Source organism: Mesocricetus auratus, unplaced genomic scaffold, assembly GCF_017639785.1.
Source record: "Mesocricetus auratus isolate SY011 unplaced genomic scaffold, BCM_Maur_2.0 Super-Scaffold_6730, whole genome shotgun sequence".
NCBI lineage: Eukaryota > Metazoa > Chordata > Mammalia > Rodentia > Cricetidae > Mesocricetus > Mesocricetus auratus.
In genome coordinates, this window is record NW_024429184.1 from 93,843,973 (window position 1) to 93,863,730 (window position 19,758).

Genomic DNA, 19,758 nt, shown 5'->3' on the forward strand with positions numbered 1-19,758 from the left:
TCAGTGACAGGAACGGCCAGATCCATGACGGAAGAGAGTTCAGTGTGGATGAAGACCACTTCTGAAGCTGGGGCTTCTCCTGGTCGTCACATACGCAGGCCCTCCTAGGGGACCCAGGCCTGCGCCCTGCTCAGAAGTGACCCCTGGGCTCCTCCAGTGAGCTCTGTGGCTTCTACCGTCTATATCTGCTCTGCTGCGCTGTCAGCACCCAGGCCTCCCTAGGGAGAGACCTGAAGCGGCGCTGGCACATCGCTGACCCATGTGCCAAGTGGAGTCGCTAAGCTCTGACAATAATCCCCTTCCCTCCTGTTTGGAGCTACATGCCCAGCGACTTGGCCACTCCCTGCCTGGGAGTCTCCTGCCCTGGGCTCCTGGGTAACCCAGCCTGGATAAAACCACCTGCTCTGAGTTGGTCAGACCTGTGCTGAGGACAGGGTCTGCCTCTCTTGAGTTCTGAGACCTGGGGGGAGCCAGAGCACACTTAAGCTTTTGTCACCCTACCCTGGGAAAAAGTGCCACCCCACTGTCTTGTTGTGAAGCAACTTGAGCTGAAGCCAAGTGCCTGTTGGCATACAGCTTTAACAACAGTGCCCCCTAAAGTCTGACTCCTTCCTGCTGGACTAGATTGCAGTAACTGTCTGCCCTTCTGGCTGGCCTAGCCTGAGAACCCAGCGCTGCTGTGGACTGGGAAGCCAGACTGAACCTCTAACTAGGCCTCGGTTTGCTGACTCCAATCCCTTCTTTCCTTTCTCCGCGCCAATTGTGATGGGCTAAGGAAGCCTGGATCGTGGTATCTTCTGCAGCCCTGTGTCTGGGGACACCCAGCTACCCAACAGTGTAATGGCATCCAGCAGACCGGTGCGGGATGGACCGGGGACTCTGGCCCCAGCACCTACCGGAGAAGTTCCTGGTGGCCAGCATAGTGGTGAGGATGGCTCCCTGCAACAGACAAGATGGGCCCAAGAGAGGCACAGGTGAGGAGAGGAGCATGGGGAAAGAGCAGGCAGTGTGCCCTTCAGAGTCCAGCCAAAGCCTCCGCCCCTTCCCCTCCACTCAGCCCCACCCCACCCTCTAGCCCAGAGCCCATCCACTCTCCCTGGAGGAGAAGCTTTGGCAGGCACAGATTCTGAGACAGCAGCAGACATTAGCAGGTCCCATAGTCTGGCCCAAACTAGTGGACTCTAAAACACTCTAGCAGGGCCTCCTAAAGGCTACAGAAGTTTCCTGCCTGGGTCAGGAAGGCAGAGAATGCTTGTGCTGCTAGACTTGGCAGACCTCACTCCAGAATGAGTTCTTCCCTCCATGGTCCCTGGACCCTACCCAGGAGGGCATTAACTCAGAGAAGCCCTTTCTCAGTTGGTGAGGGGCTGGAAACCAGGGCCCGAATGGTCCTCGCATTGTCTCATTAAAACCTGACTTCTTGTACCGTCTCAAATCCAATAACCCCTCCAGTGAAGAATCCCTTATTCCCACGCTGGGAAACGTCCTTCTTCTGAGACACTTCCTCCTGGGGTGGGAGTGCGACTCAGTTTCTCTGACTTCATGCCAGTCATCACCCCTTTGGCTCAAGTCCCCATCTTAGCTTCCATTCCAGTTCTGGGAGCAGTAAGCAGGTGAGTCAAAGCCTCCACATCCGCCCTCTCTGTCCCCATCAGGCACACTGACAGCCAGCAATCATGGAGAAGCCTTAGCCTGGCGGGTACAGGACCTGTTGAGAAGGCTCAGCTCGGGAGCCACTTTGATTCTGTAGTGGCTTGCTCAGGCCCCCTAACCTATCCCTGATGGACTCATTCTTCCTCCTTGCTCAGCAACTGGGGTTCTCTCTCACTCAACTGTGGTGTCATGTCTATCACATGTTGTCCCCCCCCCAAACAATCTCTTAAACCATCCGTGGCCCCCTAGAGAGTAGTGCTCACAGGTGCAGACATCTGTACAGGCAGTCTCTCTGTCTGGAACATGCCTCTCCCTCTTGTCACTCTACACCTATTTGTCCCAAAGAGGTAGCTGAAACGCCACTGCCTCCAGGAAGGCCTCTTGAAATCCTTCCCAGAATCCTCCAGACCCGGGAATGCCATCGCCCTGCTCTGTGTTACCCACCGTCAGGCACAGTACTCACCATGCCCCAGCAGAGTCCTGCCTGTATGTCCCCTCAACCAGAGTGCAGACAGGGTGGGTTGGGGTCAGATTTGCTGCTCACTCCCCAAACCCTCGGTGGCCAGTGTGCAAGAATGCACAGTAGACACACATGAAACTGATGAAGGATGTGAGTAGTGAGTCCAGGGATGCCAAGGACAAGGACCGGTTACCTTCAGTTTCCTCCTGGCATTGAACTTCTTCAGGCAGTCCACGGTCTCCTGTCTGTGCATGCAGGAGGCCACAGTGGAGCGGTGCTGGAGAGAGGGTGAGAACTGTGTGAGTGCAGACCGACCCAAGGGCATCGGAGAAGAAATGACATCATCTTAAGGGGGACAATCCTTCATCCCGCCACATGGTGCGGGATGGTTAAGATCCTGGCACCGGCCAGCCAATGCTAGCGACACCACCCAACATGATGTCAATCCAGAATATTCCTCATTCCTATGTTGTCCCTGAGACCCCCCAGTGAGCCAGAGATTCTTGGTTAAGGACCCTCAACTCCACACTGGGGCTGTGGGGTGAAGGACAAGACCCTGAGGGACTAGGCCTCCTGCGTGGGCAGGGCTGAAGATGGAGGCTCACCGAGATCCAGGGGTGCTTGAGGGCCTCAGCAGCCGTGATGCGTTTGGACGGGTTGATGGTCAGCATCTTATTGATGAGATCCTTGGCTTCGGGGGTGACGGTGTCCCATTCTGGCGATGGGAACTGGAAGGGACAGAGGGGCCAGGTTTGCCTAGCCTGCCCCAGGCCACCCCTGCGATCCTCCAACCCCTGACTGGCAGGGGAGCAGGCAGGGGCTCTCGTGCCCAACCACTCAGGCATCCACAAGGTACTCAGAGGCATGGGTACCAGACCCAGACTGCTACACTCTAGTCCCAGTCACTAAGGCTCTTTGTCCTCAACCTCTCTACATGTATAACGAAGGGTAATAGATCATGAATGTGCCATAGATTGGGGTGATGGTTACATGTGATAATACATGCAAAATATTCAGAAGAATGGGACAGAAATTCTCAGTTATTTTAATATATGGAAGGAAAAAATGTAGGCCTCAGAGTATGATGGGAGACAATGACCATCTCAGCACTTGGGAGGTGGGGGCACAAAAATCAGGGGGCCTTGGCTACAGAGTGACTCTCAGACCAGCCTGGTCTTATGAGACATTATCTTTTTAATTAATTAATTAATTAATTATTCATAAATAAATAAAATGCTTGGTGCCTGTCCCTTGCCTCTACCTTTAGTGCTCTATGGAATAAATTCCATGACTTTTAGACCCAAGTCATCAGGCGCCACTTGGTCACAGCCTGACTCTGCCGGTCTGTCTTGGAGCAACCTTGCAGTGATAGAGAGTAGTGTGACCCTAGATCTCTGGTCTCCTAGGCCACTGGCTCTCACCAGAAGGGGAGCATCGGCTGGAGAGAGGAGCAACACTCACATCATAGGCACCAGCTTTGATCTGCTGGTACAGGCGGTGCTGGTCCTCATCCCAGAATGGGGGGTACCCAACCAGCAAGATGTACAGGATGACCCCTGGGGAGAAGAGCAGGAGAGGAGAGATGAAGCAGGAGAGTGACGGAAAGTGGAGAGGGACCCATAGTCCCGGGTGACAATCTGGCTTCCAGACTTACCACAGGCCCACAGGTCCACAGGCTTCCCGTACGGGTCCTTCCGCAGCACTTCTGGGGAGAGGTATCCAGGAGTCCCTGCGAACCCTGCTCCCCAGACACACAGACAGGCAGACACACACACAGAGGTTGGCACGTGAGTATCCTGGAGCAAGACCCTGCAGGAGAGGGGACGAGGATAGCCCTGGAGCTGGAGAGCACAGCCCTGCCCCAAAGCTGGGGGTGTACTGTGCAAAACCAGGGGTCTTGGTAAGCTGATGAGGTCTATATGCCTGACTAGACCAGACACGGATATACAGCACCTGCCTTCTACTCCCCATCCAGAGCCTCCGGTAGACGAGAGTAATCAATCACAGAGCTCCTTTTGCAGTCCCAACCTTCCCTGTAGCCATTACTTGCCACTTGCTGGTGGTCTCTAAGAGCTGATCCATTGTGCACATCCCACACCTTGCTCAAGGGCTGCTTATAAGATGACAGAGATTTGTTCTAACTCTGGCTAAGGGTGTGTGTGTGTGTGTGTGTGTGTGTGTGTGTGTGTGTGTGTGTGTGTGTGTGTTTACTTTCTAGGTCTTAGTCTCCTAATCTGTCAAAGATTAGCCAGTCTTACCTTTAATACCTCTCAATGCTGAGGAGATTGTTGGAATAATGAACAGCAACTTATCTTAACTAGATAGCTTAACTAGTCATCTCAGGAGTAGCTACTAGTTGCTGCAGAGGTTTGCTAAGCGTTGGCCTGGTCACCTCACATGCCTGCTATTGGTTACCATCTTGGATTCCCTGAGGGACATGCTACTATTCTCTTCTAAGAGATGAAGAAAACAACACTGGATTAAAACCACACACCGTGTAAGTAGCAGAGCCAGGATTTGAACCCAGAACTCTGGTTCTTATTTGGTTTTGTTTTATTTTAAGGCAGGGTCTCATATGTAGCCCAGGCTAGCTTTGAACTCCTGTTGTTCTGTTTCTGCCTTCCAGGTACTAGGATTAGAGGCAGGTGCCACCACAACCAGCCTGTGTTCTGGGTCTTAACCACTGGTCAATATTGCTTACTAAGAAGTACCCAGAGGGAGGAAATGTGCCCCATTATTTCCAGTCCTGAGGCATGCTGGGTTGTCTGTCTCGAGCACCAGGGGTCTGCACCTGTCAAGTTCTCCTGATCCAGGGGCCAGGGAAACCCTACAGAGTTCCTGGCAGCCTAGAAGTACATGCTCTCGCAAACGAGACATACCACCTGGTTAGCGATGGCCCTGTGCCCAGACCTACTCCTAAGGGAAAGAGGTAGGCACTTCCCACTGACCCGGAGGCTGACCGGGGGCAACCCTAGATGGCCAAACAGCCATCTCATCTCATCTTGAGCAGAGTGTTCCCAGGGGCACACATGTCACCCAAAGTATGCCCCTCCCTGCCACTCCACGCCCCACTCACCAAACCATGCCTGCTGCTCTCCCTCAACCTCTATGGCCAGGCCGAAGTCCGCCAGCTTCACAGCTGCACCCTTGAGTTTCGAGGCCAGCAACAGATTCTCAGGCTTCCCAGAACCAGGAAGGGAGAGAGGGAAGAGGGAACCAAGAGCTAGTCAGTAGGTTCAGAACCTCGCCTGCAGCCTGGGTATACAGGAAGAATGGCTGGATGGCCAGGGTCTCATCCCCTCCTACACTCCCAAATCCAGGATCCTGAGTTCCTGCTCCCTAGAGGGGGACTATGGCAAGACCCTCAGCTTTTGCAACAGAAAAATTCTTTCTCCCACAGCCTCCCCAGGATTGACAGCTGGGGCTGAGGAGAGTTGAGATGGCCCAGGGTGGCACAGCCCAGTCTCACTAAGAAGCCAGCAGCATCGTTTAATACCAGCACAGTGCTGTGGTCCACCGTCCCTCTCACCACTCACCCCAGGGACCTCAGGACATGTATTAGTCCTTGCTTCCCACAATGGCGGCTCTCATCCCTCAGAACAGTACTCTAGTCCCCAGCGTGGGGCCTGTGCTCCCTACATGGCTTACTCTCCTCCCAAATATCTCTGTTCTGCTCTCGGACTCACGTCTGCCCTCCAAAGAGCTCTCTCTCTCTCTCTGTCTCTGTCTCTGTCTCTGTCTCTGTCTCTCTCTCTGTCTCTGTGTCTCTCTCTCTGTCTCTGTGTCTCTCTCTCTGTCTCTGTCTCTCTGTCTCTGTCTCTCTGACTCTCTCTCTCTCTCTCTCTCCAGTCCACCCTAGCTCCTTTTGCTAGCTATGTGTTTTCGTGTGTATAAGATGGAGAAAATGGGGCTCTAAGGGACTATGTGACTCTGTCACAGCTGTTAAATGGTGGGTGTCAAGGCCAAGACTGACTCCATCTTAAAGACAACGGGGCTTGCGCGTGGGACCACAATTGACATGGGGGATGCCACCAGCTGACCTCTGGGGCATCAAGGCTGCTGCCTCTGGCTTAGATGCCCAAATCCTTCCACTTCTTGCGTCTTCCCACCCCCTAGAGACTCTGGACAAAGGGAAGCTAAGAGCATGGGTTCCACACTTTGTCTAGTGTTGCCACTGCTGTGATGAAACCCGGCCAAACGGTTTCCCTTCTCTGACGGTTGGCTTCCTTTCAGAGAAAAGGGACAGATGCCTGCCTTGCAGCTCCCTGTCTAGGTGTGTAAACAGCAGTGCTTTGGCTTCTGCTTTATGAGCAGCAGACCCCCCCCTGCTCAAACTTCCTGCTGGGGGCGGGGCTGAAGCCCGGTAGAGACAGCTGGCGCCTGCCTGCTCGGGCTCTTACCCTTTCCCCAGCAGGACTTCCAGGGGCTGCACCTGACCTTTCACAGTCCAAAGCTAGCATGGCACAAGGAAATAAGGCCCTTCACCTGGCTTGGTGAGGGCTCCTTTGTCCTCAGGGGCTGTGTTCCCAACATGTCCTGTGTCTCAGTAGTGTCCTGCCCTGATTTGACGAATGTACCACTAATTAGTGATTCCAGGGTGGCCTAAATCTGGGCCGTCTCTCAGCTCTCCTGCTTCCCCTTCCCGAGCAGGGTCTGTTACCATAACGAGAACAGACCCGTGGGGAAAGCCACCCTGCCCTGGGACTGAGACTTTGTTCCTGGGCCCACCTTTTTGTCACCAGGATAGAAGGAACTCGCCTGGGACCTCAAGGAGGGCCTGAGGTAGTAGGAAAGAAGTGTGGGACCTCTTGCGAGCACTGTGCCCTGAAAAAGGATGAGGACTGGCTGGTTGCTAACCAGGGAGGCTGTCTAGGCTCAGAAGGGCCTGGAGTCAATCCTGGTGGGATGGGAATGGGAAACCTGAGGAGGATTCCTCAATGGCCCCGGGGCTCCCAAGTCCTTTTGCATTCCAAACTGGGGCTGCAGGCAGTGTCCACAGTGAGTACAAGCAAGCATGTTCTCGCCAGGACTACCCCATAGGATGTGTGCGCAGTCCCTGATGACACCTGGCATGCTTGTCCCTAAGCTGCCGCTGCAGAAACTGAGTTGGATTAAGTAGCTTTCTGGACCTACACTGTGTGTGTGTGTGGGGGGGGGGGGTCACAGGCCCTGGGCTGAAAGCAAGCCAGGGATCCTGTCCTTGCTCAGACTCCACTGAAAGCATGTCCTTGACAAACTCCTTGAATTTTCTCTGTTTCCTGTTTTGTAAAATGAGGTTCTGTGAATTACTGACTGCTGATGCCATAAGGCTAACAGAGGGTATCCATGAGGTCCACACTTATTGGGCAAGGCCATGCCGCCCATGACAGTGCTAGACATGACAATGCTAGACTTCTTAGTGCTATCACTTTCCTTCAGGTGGGCGAAAGGGGCCACAGAGAGTCCCCAAACCCTGTCTTCTTCTCTTCTGCCTGACAGAGACCCAGGAGCAAGAGTAACAGGATGCCTTATCTCAGGGATTTTATGCTTTCATTTGACAGCCTCATCAATGGGACAGAGGTTGCCATGACAACCCTCTGTAGGGAAGCCAAGGCACCTGCAAGATAGTCCAGCCAAGGGCTTGGAAAGATGGCTCAGTGTTTAAGAGCATGGGCTGCTCTTCCAGAGGACTGGGGTTTGAGTCCTAGTGAGCACGTGGAAACTGCAACTCCAGTTCTAGGGGGTCCAATGCCCTCTTCTGGCCTCCATAGTCAGTCACCAGGCATGCATGTAGTGCACGCGCACGCGCGCGCGCGCACACACACACACACACACACACACACACACACACGATATAAATTCATATAGGCAGGCCAAACGCTCATATACATAAAATAAATAAACCTTAAAAAAAAAAAGGTCAAGTCTGATGCTCATCACGCAATTGCCTGCCTGGACAAACAGCATGGGTCCTACCTCCCTGAACTCAGTTTCCTGACCTGACAGCCTGGACAGCTGGAAAACACAGCCACCCACCTCAAGGTGGAGCAATGAAAGGAATTCGGGGAATGCAGAGCAGAAGGCCTGGGCTGAGTTACTGAGTTCCTTCCCCAGGCCGCAGATGGAAGGAATCCGGGTGGTACCCGTTATGGGGGCAGGAGGAGAAGGCAGAGGCAAGGGGCCCGGCTTCTCCAGGGTTACTCACCTTCAGGTCTCGGTGCACCACCCCCATCTGGTGACAGTGCAGCACGGCCTCCAGGATCTGCTGGATACAGTGACTGGAGAGAAAGGGGAGGGGTCAGACCCCTGGGGAAGCTGGCTGCGGGCACCGGTACCCCTCCCCAGGAACCTCTGCTGGGCTGCACCCGATACTCACCTGGCATCGGCCTCACTGTAGTACTCCCTGGCCACGATGTCCTCAAACAGCTCCCCACCAGTGACCCTGGGGAGACAGGGATGGAGTCACCCACTGAGACTCCAGGTGCCACCTGGCCTGGATGAATCTTCTGGAAATCATCTGAGAAGGTCAGGGCCAGGGACCTTAGACTCTCGGCCACCCAGTTCCTGTCTTCTGGCATAACCTGCTTTCTCTGGTACCTTTCCCTCCTCTCACTGGGTCCAGACTGGTGGGGACAGTAGCTCAGAAGCAGCCATTGGGTCCATGAGGTTCCTGGAAGCCCACGGGCCATTTGGTTTTGCTTAGCTTATTTTTCACTTTTCTGTTTATTTTTAAATCACTTTTATTTTTTTTAAGTGAGTGGAAGCTATGGAGATTTCTCGTGTGCTCCTGTCCCCACCATGTGCTGCCCCCCCCCCCCGCTCTTTTCCACATCACTGTGTTTTACAGACCAGGCCAGCATCCTCACTGATTGCCACTGCCCACCCAGAACAACTGAAGACTGTCATTTTGTTCCTGCTTTGACAAACCAGATTTCAAAGCGCAACTTGATATCACCGCCATGAACGGCAAGGCAGCATCACTGGCCACAAATAGAAAAGCAAAAATAAACTGATGATGCTGGTCGACTGTGTCTGGTGTTTGAAACAGAAAGAGCGGCTTGCACAGCTTGGGTAGCAAGCAGCCTGCCACATTTAGGGGAACTCTGCACAGCCTAAGAGCGTTTAGACCAAGTCCATAAGGGTCACCCCTGCCTAGGCCCCCTTCTCCCGTGGCACATTGGGGTGTGTGTGAAAAAGACTCACAGATCGAAGATAAGGTAGTGGTGTCCCTCCTCAGAGATGCTGTCATGGAGCCGGACTGTGGGCAGGACCGAACAGCTGGTTACACAGTGGTTCACTGGTCTCCACCCCCTCTGTCCTGGAGTCACCACCTCAGCCCTCAGTCCCTGAGCACAAACTTTGACGGGAGCAAGTGGAATGGGCTCACCGCACCAAGACCTCCAACATTACTGAGAGGGGACTAGGTGTAAGGACTGAGGACCTCTGTGTGTCAGCTTGAGCCCTCTCCCCGTTCAAACCCTCGAGTTTGTTGCTGGGCAAGCCAGAGCAGTACGAGAGCCTACAGCGCCAGTCTCTGCCACAGCTGCCTGTTCGACGGTGGGCGGGCAGGTTGCTATGCCTTTCTGAACCTCTTTCCCCCTCATTCAGACTTTGCTAACTTGTTCCAGGAGGCGCACAGCTGAACCCCTCAGTGCTGGCCCTGTACTGACATCCCGACTCTGCTGGCAGTCTGGGAGACAATAGTGTTCCCAGGGCTGACGTGAAAGAGACAGCGGTTGGTTCCTGAACCCTGATGGCTGCAAATTTGTCATCTCTTCACATCTCATTTACCAGGAACAGAGGCAAGGTTCCCAGGAGCCCAGAGCTCCCTAAATTGCCCAGCTTTTAAAAGAAGGGTCTGTGGCCTAGGACTGACTCTGGAGGCTACATCCTGTCAGCCAAGGACCAGTTCTCCCAAGCTAGGGTACCCATCCTTCTCTGTGTCATAGCCGGGCAGTGTAAGGGAGGGGTGGCGGTGGTGGGCAGGGCTTGGCTGGGACAATTAGGATCCTCCTGCACAATAGAAGCCGCACAGCTGTTGGAATGATTCGGAAGTTCACCCGCTGGTTTGGAATCTTCTCCAAATTATGTCATTTGGTGAAAAGGCAAAGTGTAAAGCCGTGGGGTTCCTTCTAAGAAGATGCTTGAGCTTAAGTCCCATGCAAGTCTGTCTGGGAAGATGGATAGAAGTGGGCAGCAGGGTTGTAGGCTCCCTTCTCCCTGGAAACCATAGCTAGCATTTCTGGTGCTAATGGCCTTGAGCTGCAACTCAGTCTGGAGCCTTTGAGTGGCTCATGGCTCTCAAGTCGTGCGTAAACTTGGTGGACTGAGAGGCAATTCCTGAGCGGACGCCCCAGGGGACAGCAGATGGTCACCAGGGATAGAAAATGAAGAGGCGGGGGTGGTTTGCACAGAAATGAAAACGGTAAGGCCGTCCCCCTTTTTATAGTAGCTCTGGGATTTAACAGAGTGAAGGAAGTGCTCTACCACTGAGCTGCATCCCCAGACCTTGGTCTGTTGCTGTTTGTGTTGTTAGTCTGTTTTTAGGAAAGGTTTCCTTGCGTAGCTCAGGCTAGCCTCAAACTCACAATCCTCCCACCTCCTAAATTCTGGAATTACAAGTGTGTCATGTGCCTGAAATGTTAAGGCAAATGTGAAGTATACATCCTTTTTTAGAGTTTTGTTTTTGTTTTTATGTGTGTGTGTGTGTGTGTGTGTGTGTGTGTGTGTGTGAGAGAGAGAGAGAGAGAGAGAGAGAGAGAGAGAGAGAGAGAGAGAGAGAGAGAGAGCACCTGTGTACGTACACATGAGTGCAGGTGCCAGCGGAAGCCAGAAGGCCTCAGGTCCCCTGGAACTGGAGTTTCAGGTGGTTGTGAGTCACCTGATGAGGATGTTGGGAACCTGAGCCAGTTCCTCTGCAAGAGCAGTTAAGGGTTCTTAAATCACTGAGCCATCTCGCCAGCTCACGAAAGCATTCTTAGCTGCTGATAAGCTGTCATAGCTTTGGGTATGAAGTGTCTCCCAAGAAGGCTCATGCGTTAAAGACTTGATCTCCAGTAAGCAGTGCTCTGAGGAGTGATTGGATCATGGGGATACTAACTTCTCTCATTTGGTGTGTGCTTCCTCTGAGGGGTTTAGAGCCAAATGGGCTGTCAGCAGGTAGAGCACGATTCGTGAATATCTTCAACTTCTCTTCCCCATCCCCAACTACTCACTGAACTCTGGGGTTGTGAGTAGCCCCATCAAGGTTTTCCACACTCTGGCATGAGCATGGACTTCTGGGGTCTGTCCATCACCAAGTGGTGATGGCACCACCCCCACCCAGGCAGGAACAGAGGGGTAAAAGGTCTGCAGACACAGCGGGATCAGACTGTGCTGAGATCCTCACACTCATGCCCTTGGACAGGGCAGTGGACACAAGCAGGTAACAGCCCATTCACCTTTCCTGAACTTGCCAAGCAGGCTAAGATCTCGTGAGGTTTCTCCAAGCATGATGTCCTCTGGGCTCCTGCATCACATCTATATATGTTAGGTTTCTCTGGCAAGGTCATGCCAGCTTGGGGTGACCTGTTGGGCAAGGTCGAGGCCTTCCAGCTCCCCAGCTGGGTCATGGCTTCTTCTCTGAGATTCATCTGGCTACATGCTCAACTCTGCTCCCCACAAGTAGCCATATCTACTCCAGCCCATTCCCACCCTCATTTCTCCCGACAGCCTCAACACCTAGAAGAGGTCTGGACATGTGGTCTAGCCTCCAGCAAACTTGACATTGCGTGAACAAGGAGCAAACAGCTCCATGGAAACAGTGGGGAAGGTGGTGACTCATTTCTGGGCTCTTGCAGCTCAGTATGTCAGAGGGTCTTCCCGTGTCCATGGTGTAGAGCAACGGTGGCTGTGTGGGGTCACAGGTAAAAGTTCTCTCCTGGGGATGTCATGCCGCAAAAGTGGGCGGGCTGAGCCGTGCAAAGCACATTCATTCTGTCATTGCACTAGGCCCTGTTGAAATACCACACCCGGCAAGGCAGGGACAAGTCTGCATTTCCAGAAAAGTCTGCATTTCAGAGTGGTGAGGCAATGTGTCTAGGGTGGGTCACACAATAACAAATAGTGTCTGAGCTGCAGATTGTTACCCACGGCCCGGAGCGCGAGGGGGAGAGGCGTAGACAGGAGCACTGAGTTCAGATAGATCAGCTGTAGTGCATGAACCCATCTAGATATGTGTGTCTGGGCACATCACACACACACAACCGGATACCACATACAGACACCACACACACTCACAGATACCACACATAGACACACGCACATACAAAGACATTTAGATACATGTGTGTGTACATCACACACATACACGGATATCACGTGTAGACACTACACATACACAGAGATACCACACTAGACACACACTCATACAGATACACACCACACACACACATAAAGAGACAAACACACAGAGAAACATACACACATAGACACTACACACAAACACACGCACAAATAGAGACACAGACACCACACACACACACACACACACACACATCAGCATGTTTATGGCACTTCCCCTCCTCCCAAACTGACAGCCTCTATGAGAACATGGGGTTTCTGTCAGAGCTCTCTGAAACCATCCATCAGCAGTGAGGATGTCGGGGGGGGGGGGGAACCAGGTGAGCAGAACAGGACCCAGCTAGAGCCTTCCTCCAGCTGTGGCCTTTGGCCTCTTATCTGCTACTGGCCTGCCTCTGGCTGCTGTGCAGGGGAGGGGAGGGACCTCTGGTATAAATAGCAGATGGAGCATTCTCGCTGAGGAGAGTTAACCCTTCCTGCTCTGTGCAGGAGCCCCTCTTTGGGAGAAGGTACAGCTGTTGGAACAGCAACTTCCCCAGAGAATTCGAGGCAGATCACCTGAAAAACAAGGCCTGGGAATCAGCAGCTTAGCTTCCGCTCTGTGAGAAACTATGAGAACTTCGACACTCCAGCCCATCTCAGGCCGGTGGAAGCAGAAGCCGTCCTGACACAAGCAGAAGCCGCCCAGGAGACTAGACAAGGACGAGCACTGGTGAAAGTAACTCTGAGAGGGTGGCTTTCCTACCAGGGTCTCACAGGTGACAGAACAGGACCTAACGGTTCTGCTCCTCCCTGACTGACCCCGATTTGCAGGCAGTAAGGCAATGAAGTGTGTTTCAGGACCTTCCCGTGTCCTGCCATCACAGACAAAGCATCTCCAGAAGACTGGGCTCAGTCTGACTGTGGGGCAGGGGCCAAGCTCCTGGAAAGGCAAGAGGCAGGCAGGAGCGGAGCTCAGAAACGACACAGGGCCACAGGGCCAGGCTGACACTGCACATGGTGGGTGGGGGCGTGGGCCTTGCTGGTCAAGGCCAAACTTCCCCCTGGCCTATTTTCATCTTTCTTTTTCAGCTTCAAGAGCTTTCCTGAAACAGCTTTTCCGAAGGAGGCTGCTGGCAGCGTGGGAGGGGAGAAGGGTCCTTTTTTTCACCTTCCCCCGAAGCAAGCTGGTCCTGAGCAAGACGCCCCCTTTCCCATCTCCCTCCACAGCCTCCAACTCCAGAGAAGAAAGTGGCTGCTCCCCACCACCCCACCCTGTGCTGGGACCCCCTTACACTCCCAGGGCTTACCGATATTGGGGTGCTTCAACAAGCGGCAGATGCGGGCCTCTCGCTCCAGCTTCTGGTGATCTGAAATACAGATACCCACATAAATCCCGGAGAAGTTAGGCTCCCAACCTGCCTCTATTGTCCTTACCAGGGTGGCCTCAGGCACTGGAAAAAGTGGCCTATATACCAGGGTTTCTGAGTTCCCAGAAAGGACAAGTAGGTGGTGGGAACCTAGATGAGTCTCTCTCCCTCTGTAGGCCTCAGTATCCAGGGCTCTTCTGGAAGAGCCTTCTCCAGCCCCTTCTTGTATGATGAGGCCCAATCACCCTGAGGTCTGGAGCCCTGGTATACAACTCCCTGTAACTCCCACAGACCTGGTCTCAAACCCTAGCTTCAGGCAAATGAACTTCAGGGTTTGTCCTTCTTGGTTCCCCTCTGGGAGGCATCAGTTCACTCAGGAGGCATACCATACCACCAGCCATTACTGGATCCTACTGCCCCTTGATGTCATTGGTTTCTAGAAACCCACCCTGACTTTAAGCCTGTAGGGACCCTCCTCTGAGCTCCAGAGGGTCAGGCAGCATAGTCATGTCTTATAGAACCTACATCCTTAGACAGGGTCTCTGTTTTACCACCTACATCTGCTTGAATGCCTGGTACATGTTAATTATTCAAGAAATCACTGGATGGATGGATGGATGGATGGATGGATGGATGGATGGATGGATGGATGGATGAGGCAAGCTTCCTATGGTAGTTTTCTCTGGAAGAGCTGTACCCCAGCAGCCCCTCCATTTCATAGGACGCTGGAGCCCGGGACAGACATCTCCAAAGACTTACAGGGTAGAATTTGATGTGTCCCTCCCTTGGGGCTGGCCCAGAGCTGCATACCTGCCTGCCAGGACCTCTGTCTAAGACTCCCTGTCTCCCAGCCACCTGCAAGAGCTTGTGTAAGCTCTGCTGCCTGTGTGACTTCTGCCTCAGTCTGCTGGTACCTGCCACGGTGGTCTGTGGTGCCACCATCCCCATTTCACAGACAATGACATGTGGCCCAAGCCATGGGCAGTCTTGAGGCTGCGGTGGCCTTTGTGCTGTTCTTTCAGAGTTCAGTAGTTACTGCTTGAGCTAAGGAAACAAGACATCTAAAGAGAAATTGCTAGCAAATGCAGAACGGCGATTGAGTATCCTTTGTCTGAAAAGTTTAGAAAAGGGGACCAAAAGTATTTGAGACCTGGGGCTTTGGAATATCTTCATGTACATTATGAGTTATCTTGGAAAAGGGACTGCAGTCTAACCACAGAGTGTATGTATGTGAAACATACATACATACATTTGCTCTAAGGGTAATTTGACTGCAATACATGCGCTGCTAAAGTCAACACCTAAGGTAATTTTATATAACATTTTTCATGCTGTTGTGCATAAAACCCAGTTTTTCCTGGTGTGGAATGTTTCACTGGCTGCGTTACATCCATCCTCAGAGTTTGGATTTTCTAGTTGGAGACTCTCAACCTGTATTTACTTGATGCCAGTCACAGGGCAAAACATCTGCGTACCTTTCAAGCACTACTTAGGGGATGCTGTCATTTTTCTGACTTCACAGAGGAAGGAGGAGTCAAGGATCCTGTAGGCAGTGTGACTGGAGCTGGGCTTTAAGGTCTATGTTGTAAAGTTCTCTGGACCCTAGTCAGAACCACAACTCCCACCTGCCTGGTCACAACGGGAAGTTAGAGCCCATAGAAGGACACTCATGCTACAGTCCAAAGCTAACCCACGACTAAACCCTCACCCACCACAGGATGGCCCCTCCAGAGCGGGGATGGCAAGGATGGAGAAAGCCCTTCTTTCCCCTGCTCGCTCCACTGAATCAATTGCTGGCTGCCCTCTGTGGACTGCAGAAGCCAAGATCAATGCTTAAATGTGGCTTTAACAACGGCAAAGCCATTAAGTTCAATTCTGATTTGACAGGCTCAGCGCCCCAGCTGAAAACCTGCTGCAGGTTGCAGGGAGTGGCGATGGGAGCAAGGCTAGATTAGCTTGACACACCCTTCTCCCCCTTCCCCTCCAGCCTCCTTCAACACCATCAGGCATGGGGTTCTGGTTCCTGCAGAGGAGGGGACCCCGACCACGCCCCTTCTCCACATACAGAACCAGAGGCAAGGTCTGGCCTGTCAGAAGGAATGGGATCTTCCGGCCCAGGCAACACACTCCAAGGGATAGAGCGCTGTCTACGTCTGGAATCGTGCCGTGTCCTGCACATGAGGTGACTCAGGAATGCAGTCCCCACTGACAAACTATACAGGGGGTGGGGCAAGACACTGGTGACAAACTCTGGTTACCAGACCTCCCTGCTGGAGCTGCTGCATCCTTGATGGAGACTTTCCCTGTTAGCCACACCCATCTGCTGCGTGGGAACAGGACGTTTGACAGGATTTCCTAGCCCTGTTTGTAAAGTTTTCATTTGCTAATGCACCATGTGTTACAGGGCCGATTCTCTCGACTGTTCTTGCTTTGGGTATGGGAAAAGAAAGTGAGGCCTGGCAATAAAAGGATGGTTCCTGTCCCTTCTCCAGTGTCACTGGTCAAGGCAGCCACGCCCTTTCAGAACTTAGGGTTACGAGGACTTCACTTCTACGCTGATCAAGTCTCCATCCTAGCTGTTTGTCTCTGGCGGCCAAGGCTGTGTGTGTGTGTGTGTGTGTGTGTGTGTGTGTGTGTGTGTGTGTGTGTGTGAATAAGTCACTTTTGGGTGTCCAACAGGCTAACAGCTTCCCAACATGTTTATCCTACAACCCAGGCCCTAGCTATCACCTTAGCTACAAAGCCCAGTCTTATTCCCCTATTTCTGGCCTTGCGTATACCATGCTTCTTTTCTTTTTTTCCCATTTGTTTGGTTTGGTTTTGTTTCTTTGCTTGTTTTACAAGACAGGGTTTCTGACTGTCCTGGAACTCCCTCTGTAGACCAGGATGGCCTCGAACTCACAGAGATCTGTTTGCCTCTGCCTCCCGAGTGCTAGGATTAAAGGCATGTGCCACCACCGCCCGGCTGTACCATGCTTCTTATATTAGGACCTTTGGTTTGCTGTGTCCTCTTCCTAGAGTGTTCCTCCTCCTCAGACAGATCCCAGCACAAAATCACTTCCCCAGAGAGCTTCCCCAGCTGTCTTTTCTAAGAGTGTCCCTCTGCCTGTCACTTCTCCTTCGCCAGATCTGACCTTTCTCTCTATGCTACAGTCCTGGCTGTCCTAGAACTCACTGTATAGACCAGGCTGGTCTCGAACTCAAAAGTGTGTGCCGCCATACCAGTCTGATTTTCTTAACACTCCTCAGTTCTTCACTCTACCTAGTTCGTAGGTGTGTTTCATGTCTCACTCCCAGGAAAACAGGCCCCGTGGGAACACAACCTTGTCCACTGGTTACTGCCAAGTTCCAGGAGCCTAGCGTGCAGCTTCTGAGAGGCTCGTCCAAACTCCTAGCCCAGGCAAGTGGCATAGCTGCATGTCAGTTCCTGCTGATAAATGCACTGATAATCAATTAGTGCGCGACTCAGTCCCAGCCCACATCCAAGGAAGTTCAGAGTTTCCACACCCTGCCTGGTACCTGAGAACATGGCCCCTAATACACACGATGGCACCTTGGGGACATTCATCCCACTCTGGTTGGGACATCCTCAGAGTATGGAGGCCAAATTGGAGAGAGTCTAGTCCCAGGAGCCAGACAATCCCAGCAGGGCCAGGCAGGACCAGAGCCATACAAGCACAAGGGATACAGAGAGGCTGGGCTCCTGCAACCAGGTTTGTAGCAGGAGAGATCATGAGTGTGGGAGGGCACTGGGAGATACGAGAGAAGACCAGAGGGGCCAGGAGACTGAAGGGAAGACAGGCTCGTGAACCCCAAAGCCTCCTGAGAGCACTTTCATAGGGGTCCCAAGGAAGCTCAGAGATAGCTCATGAGCCTGTGACATGAGTCTGTGCCTAGAGCCTGAGAAGATCACCCCCTGACCACTGACTGCACCAACCACATCTTTGTGCCCGGATTCCCCAGGAGGTCCGTAGAGCACCTGGCAGGGCCTAGCCCAGAGCGTGTGGCTGCCATCAACATGCCAAAGCTTTTGCTGTCCAAGAGCCTCACTGAGACAATCAGCCCGGGGTGAAGCTCAGGCAATTGCATTTTGCTTTTAAGACCGGAATTGGGGAGCAGCAGGGATGTGAACAGGCGAAATTTTCATGTTTCATTTTATTTGCTTGTGGTTCCTTTGAGTGACACTATGAAGGTTTTGTTCTTAAGAACTGCTTGCTAGAAGAGGCCATGTGGGGTGTGCTAGGGGAAGCCACAGCTTGCTGGGAGGGGTGAATAGAAGCCCTGGGTGGGTCCGGCTCCTGCTGGGAGCTGCAGGAAGTCACCCCAAAGAGCCAGCAGGAGAAGTTTAGAGAACAGTGCCAAATGTGACAGCTTTAAAGCCCCCTGTGGAGGTGAGTGACACACAGAGACCTGCTAAAGGAATCTCTGCTCTCCGCCCTGCTTCCCTTCTCACTTGCTCCGCTGCTCTTAGCCTAGGCAGGGTTACTTCCCTCCTAGGAGGTCAAGGTCACCAGACAGAAGAAGGCCTAGGTAGCAGCTGCCTGACACAAACAGCGAGAGCCTTCACTGTCCAGGGTGTGTGGTCACCTTCCCAGACAGTAGTGATGGCCTCTGTCTCTGTGTGTGCGCGCCCTGAGATGGTGGTGAACCTACCCAAGAACCCCAGCATCTAACACGATGCTCGCTTCTAATCTTCCTTCCTGATGCTCCTCCTGAGGGCAAAACTCCACCTGTCGTTACTCTAGCCCAGGGTTCTCAACCTGCGGGTGGTGACCCCTTTCCTGGGGGCTGCCTAAGACCATCAGAAAACACAGATCTTTACATTGCGATCCATAACAGTAGCAAAATCACAGATTGAGCTGGCAATGAAAGTGACTATGGTTGGGGAGTCACGAGGAACTGTATTAAAGGGTCTCAGCATTAGGAAGGGTGAGAGTCACTTCTCTAGGCCTGCCTCCAGCATCTCAGTTCCCCGAGGAACTGTATTAAAGGGTCTCAGCATTAGGAAGGGTGAGCCACTGCTCGGCCTGTCTCCAGCATCTCAGGAACTGAGGTACAATGAGGCACATAGCAACAGGGTTGCTCCAGGCCTGCCAACAGGAGGCAGCACTCTAGTCGGACTTCCTGTCCACGTGGTTCCTTGCCTCTGGCTCTGACTCCAGACTTTCTTGCAGGCCTGGACTTTTTACACTAGTCATGCTAGCTGGGGGCCCTCAGAGCCTCTCCTCCTTGCAGGATGCTGAAAAGTAGGTAAATAGAGCGTTGTGGGCCAGACAACAGAGTTGGAAACAAAAGGCAGCAACCGTGTGCCATCCAGGGCTTGCTGGGAGGCCCACAGAGAGCAGCGTGAACGCCCTGTACAGAGAGCAGCGTGAACGCCCTGTACAGCATCTACAGGACCTTCATAAGCCCTTCACCTGCTGGGCCCTCATCCTGACACAGTTATAGCTTACTAAACACCGTACCTCACTCATGTGAGTCTCTAACCTCCACACCCAACCGAATTCTCCTCACACCAGTCTTCAAGGCATCTATTTGGGGTGGATGTTGGCTTGCCAGTACACCCACTCCTGTCCTAAACACACAGGAATGACCTGGACTCTTCTGGGCAGAGTTCTCAAACTCCAGCAATCCTGGCCATCTTACTAAGATACAAATTGAACTGTTTTAGGCCTGAATGGGGGCTCTCTCCCAGGGAAGGCTGCTGCTACTGGCCATGATCATTCTAAGGTTTGGGGGACAATGCTCTACCTGAAGGTAGAATTATCTGGATATCCTTTTCAAAAGCAGGCCACACCTGTGCAAAACCCTGTGCGGTAGGAACAGAGCCACAGACAGGTCCCTCTGACAGCTCAGAGGCCTGGTGAGGGCGCTGTCCTGGGTGCTGAGCACAGAGCAGGGGCTGAGTTCTGTCTACTCTGTTGGGGCTCACAGTCACCGTGAACCAGGGACTAAACAAGGAGCCAAACGGTGAGC

General features: G+C 52.9%; 1 protein-coding gene across 3 annotated transcripts in view; it reads right to left on the reverse strand.

Annotated features, from left to right (window-relative positions):
- Camk2a (calcium/calmodulin dependent protein kinase II alpha) overlaps nucleotides 1-19,758 on the reverse strand; it is a 62,065-nt gene that overhangs the window by 25,991 nt on the left and 16,316 nt on the right. For all 3 annotated transcript variants that reach the window (XM_040741754.1, XM_040741755.1, XM_040741756.1), the window contains exons 3-12: nucleotides 13,723-13,782; nucleotides 9,296-9,350; nucleotides 8,469-8,534; nucleotides 8,298-8,370; nucleotides 5,190-5,292; nucleotides 3,768-3,851; nucleotides 3,575-3,669; nucleotides 2,719-2,841; nucleotides 2,307-2,390; nucleotides 897-939 (exon numbers count right to left, since the gene is read on the reverse strand). In XM_040741754.1, the coding sequence (XP_040597688.1) occupies nucleotides 897-939; nucleotides 2,307-2,390; nucleotides 2,719-2,841; nucleotides 3,575-3,669; nucleotides 3,768-3,851; nucleotides 5,190-5,292; nucleotides 8,298-8,370; nucleotides 8,469-8,534; nucleotides 9,296-9,350; nucleotides 13,723-13,782 (786 nt within the window). The remainder of the gene's footprint in view (nucleotides 1-896; nucleotides 940-2,306; nucleotides 2,391-2,718; nucleotides 2,842-3,574; nucleotides 3,670-3,767; nucleotides 3,852-5,189; nucleotides 5,293-8,297; nucleotides 8,371-8,468; nucleotides 8,535-9,295; nucleotides 9,351-13,722; nucleotides 13,783-19,758) is intronic.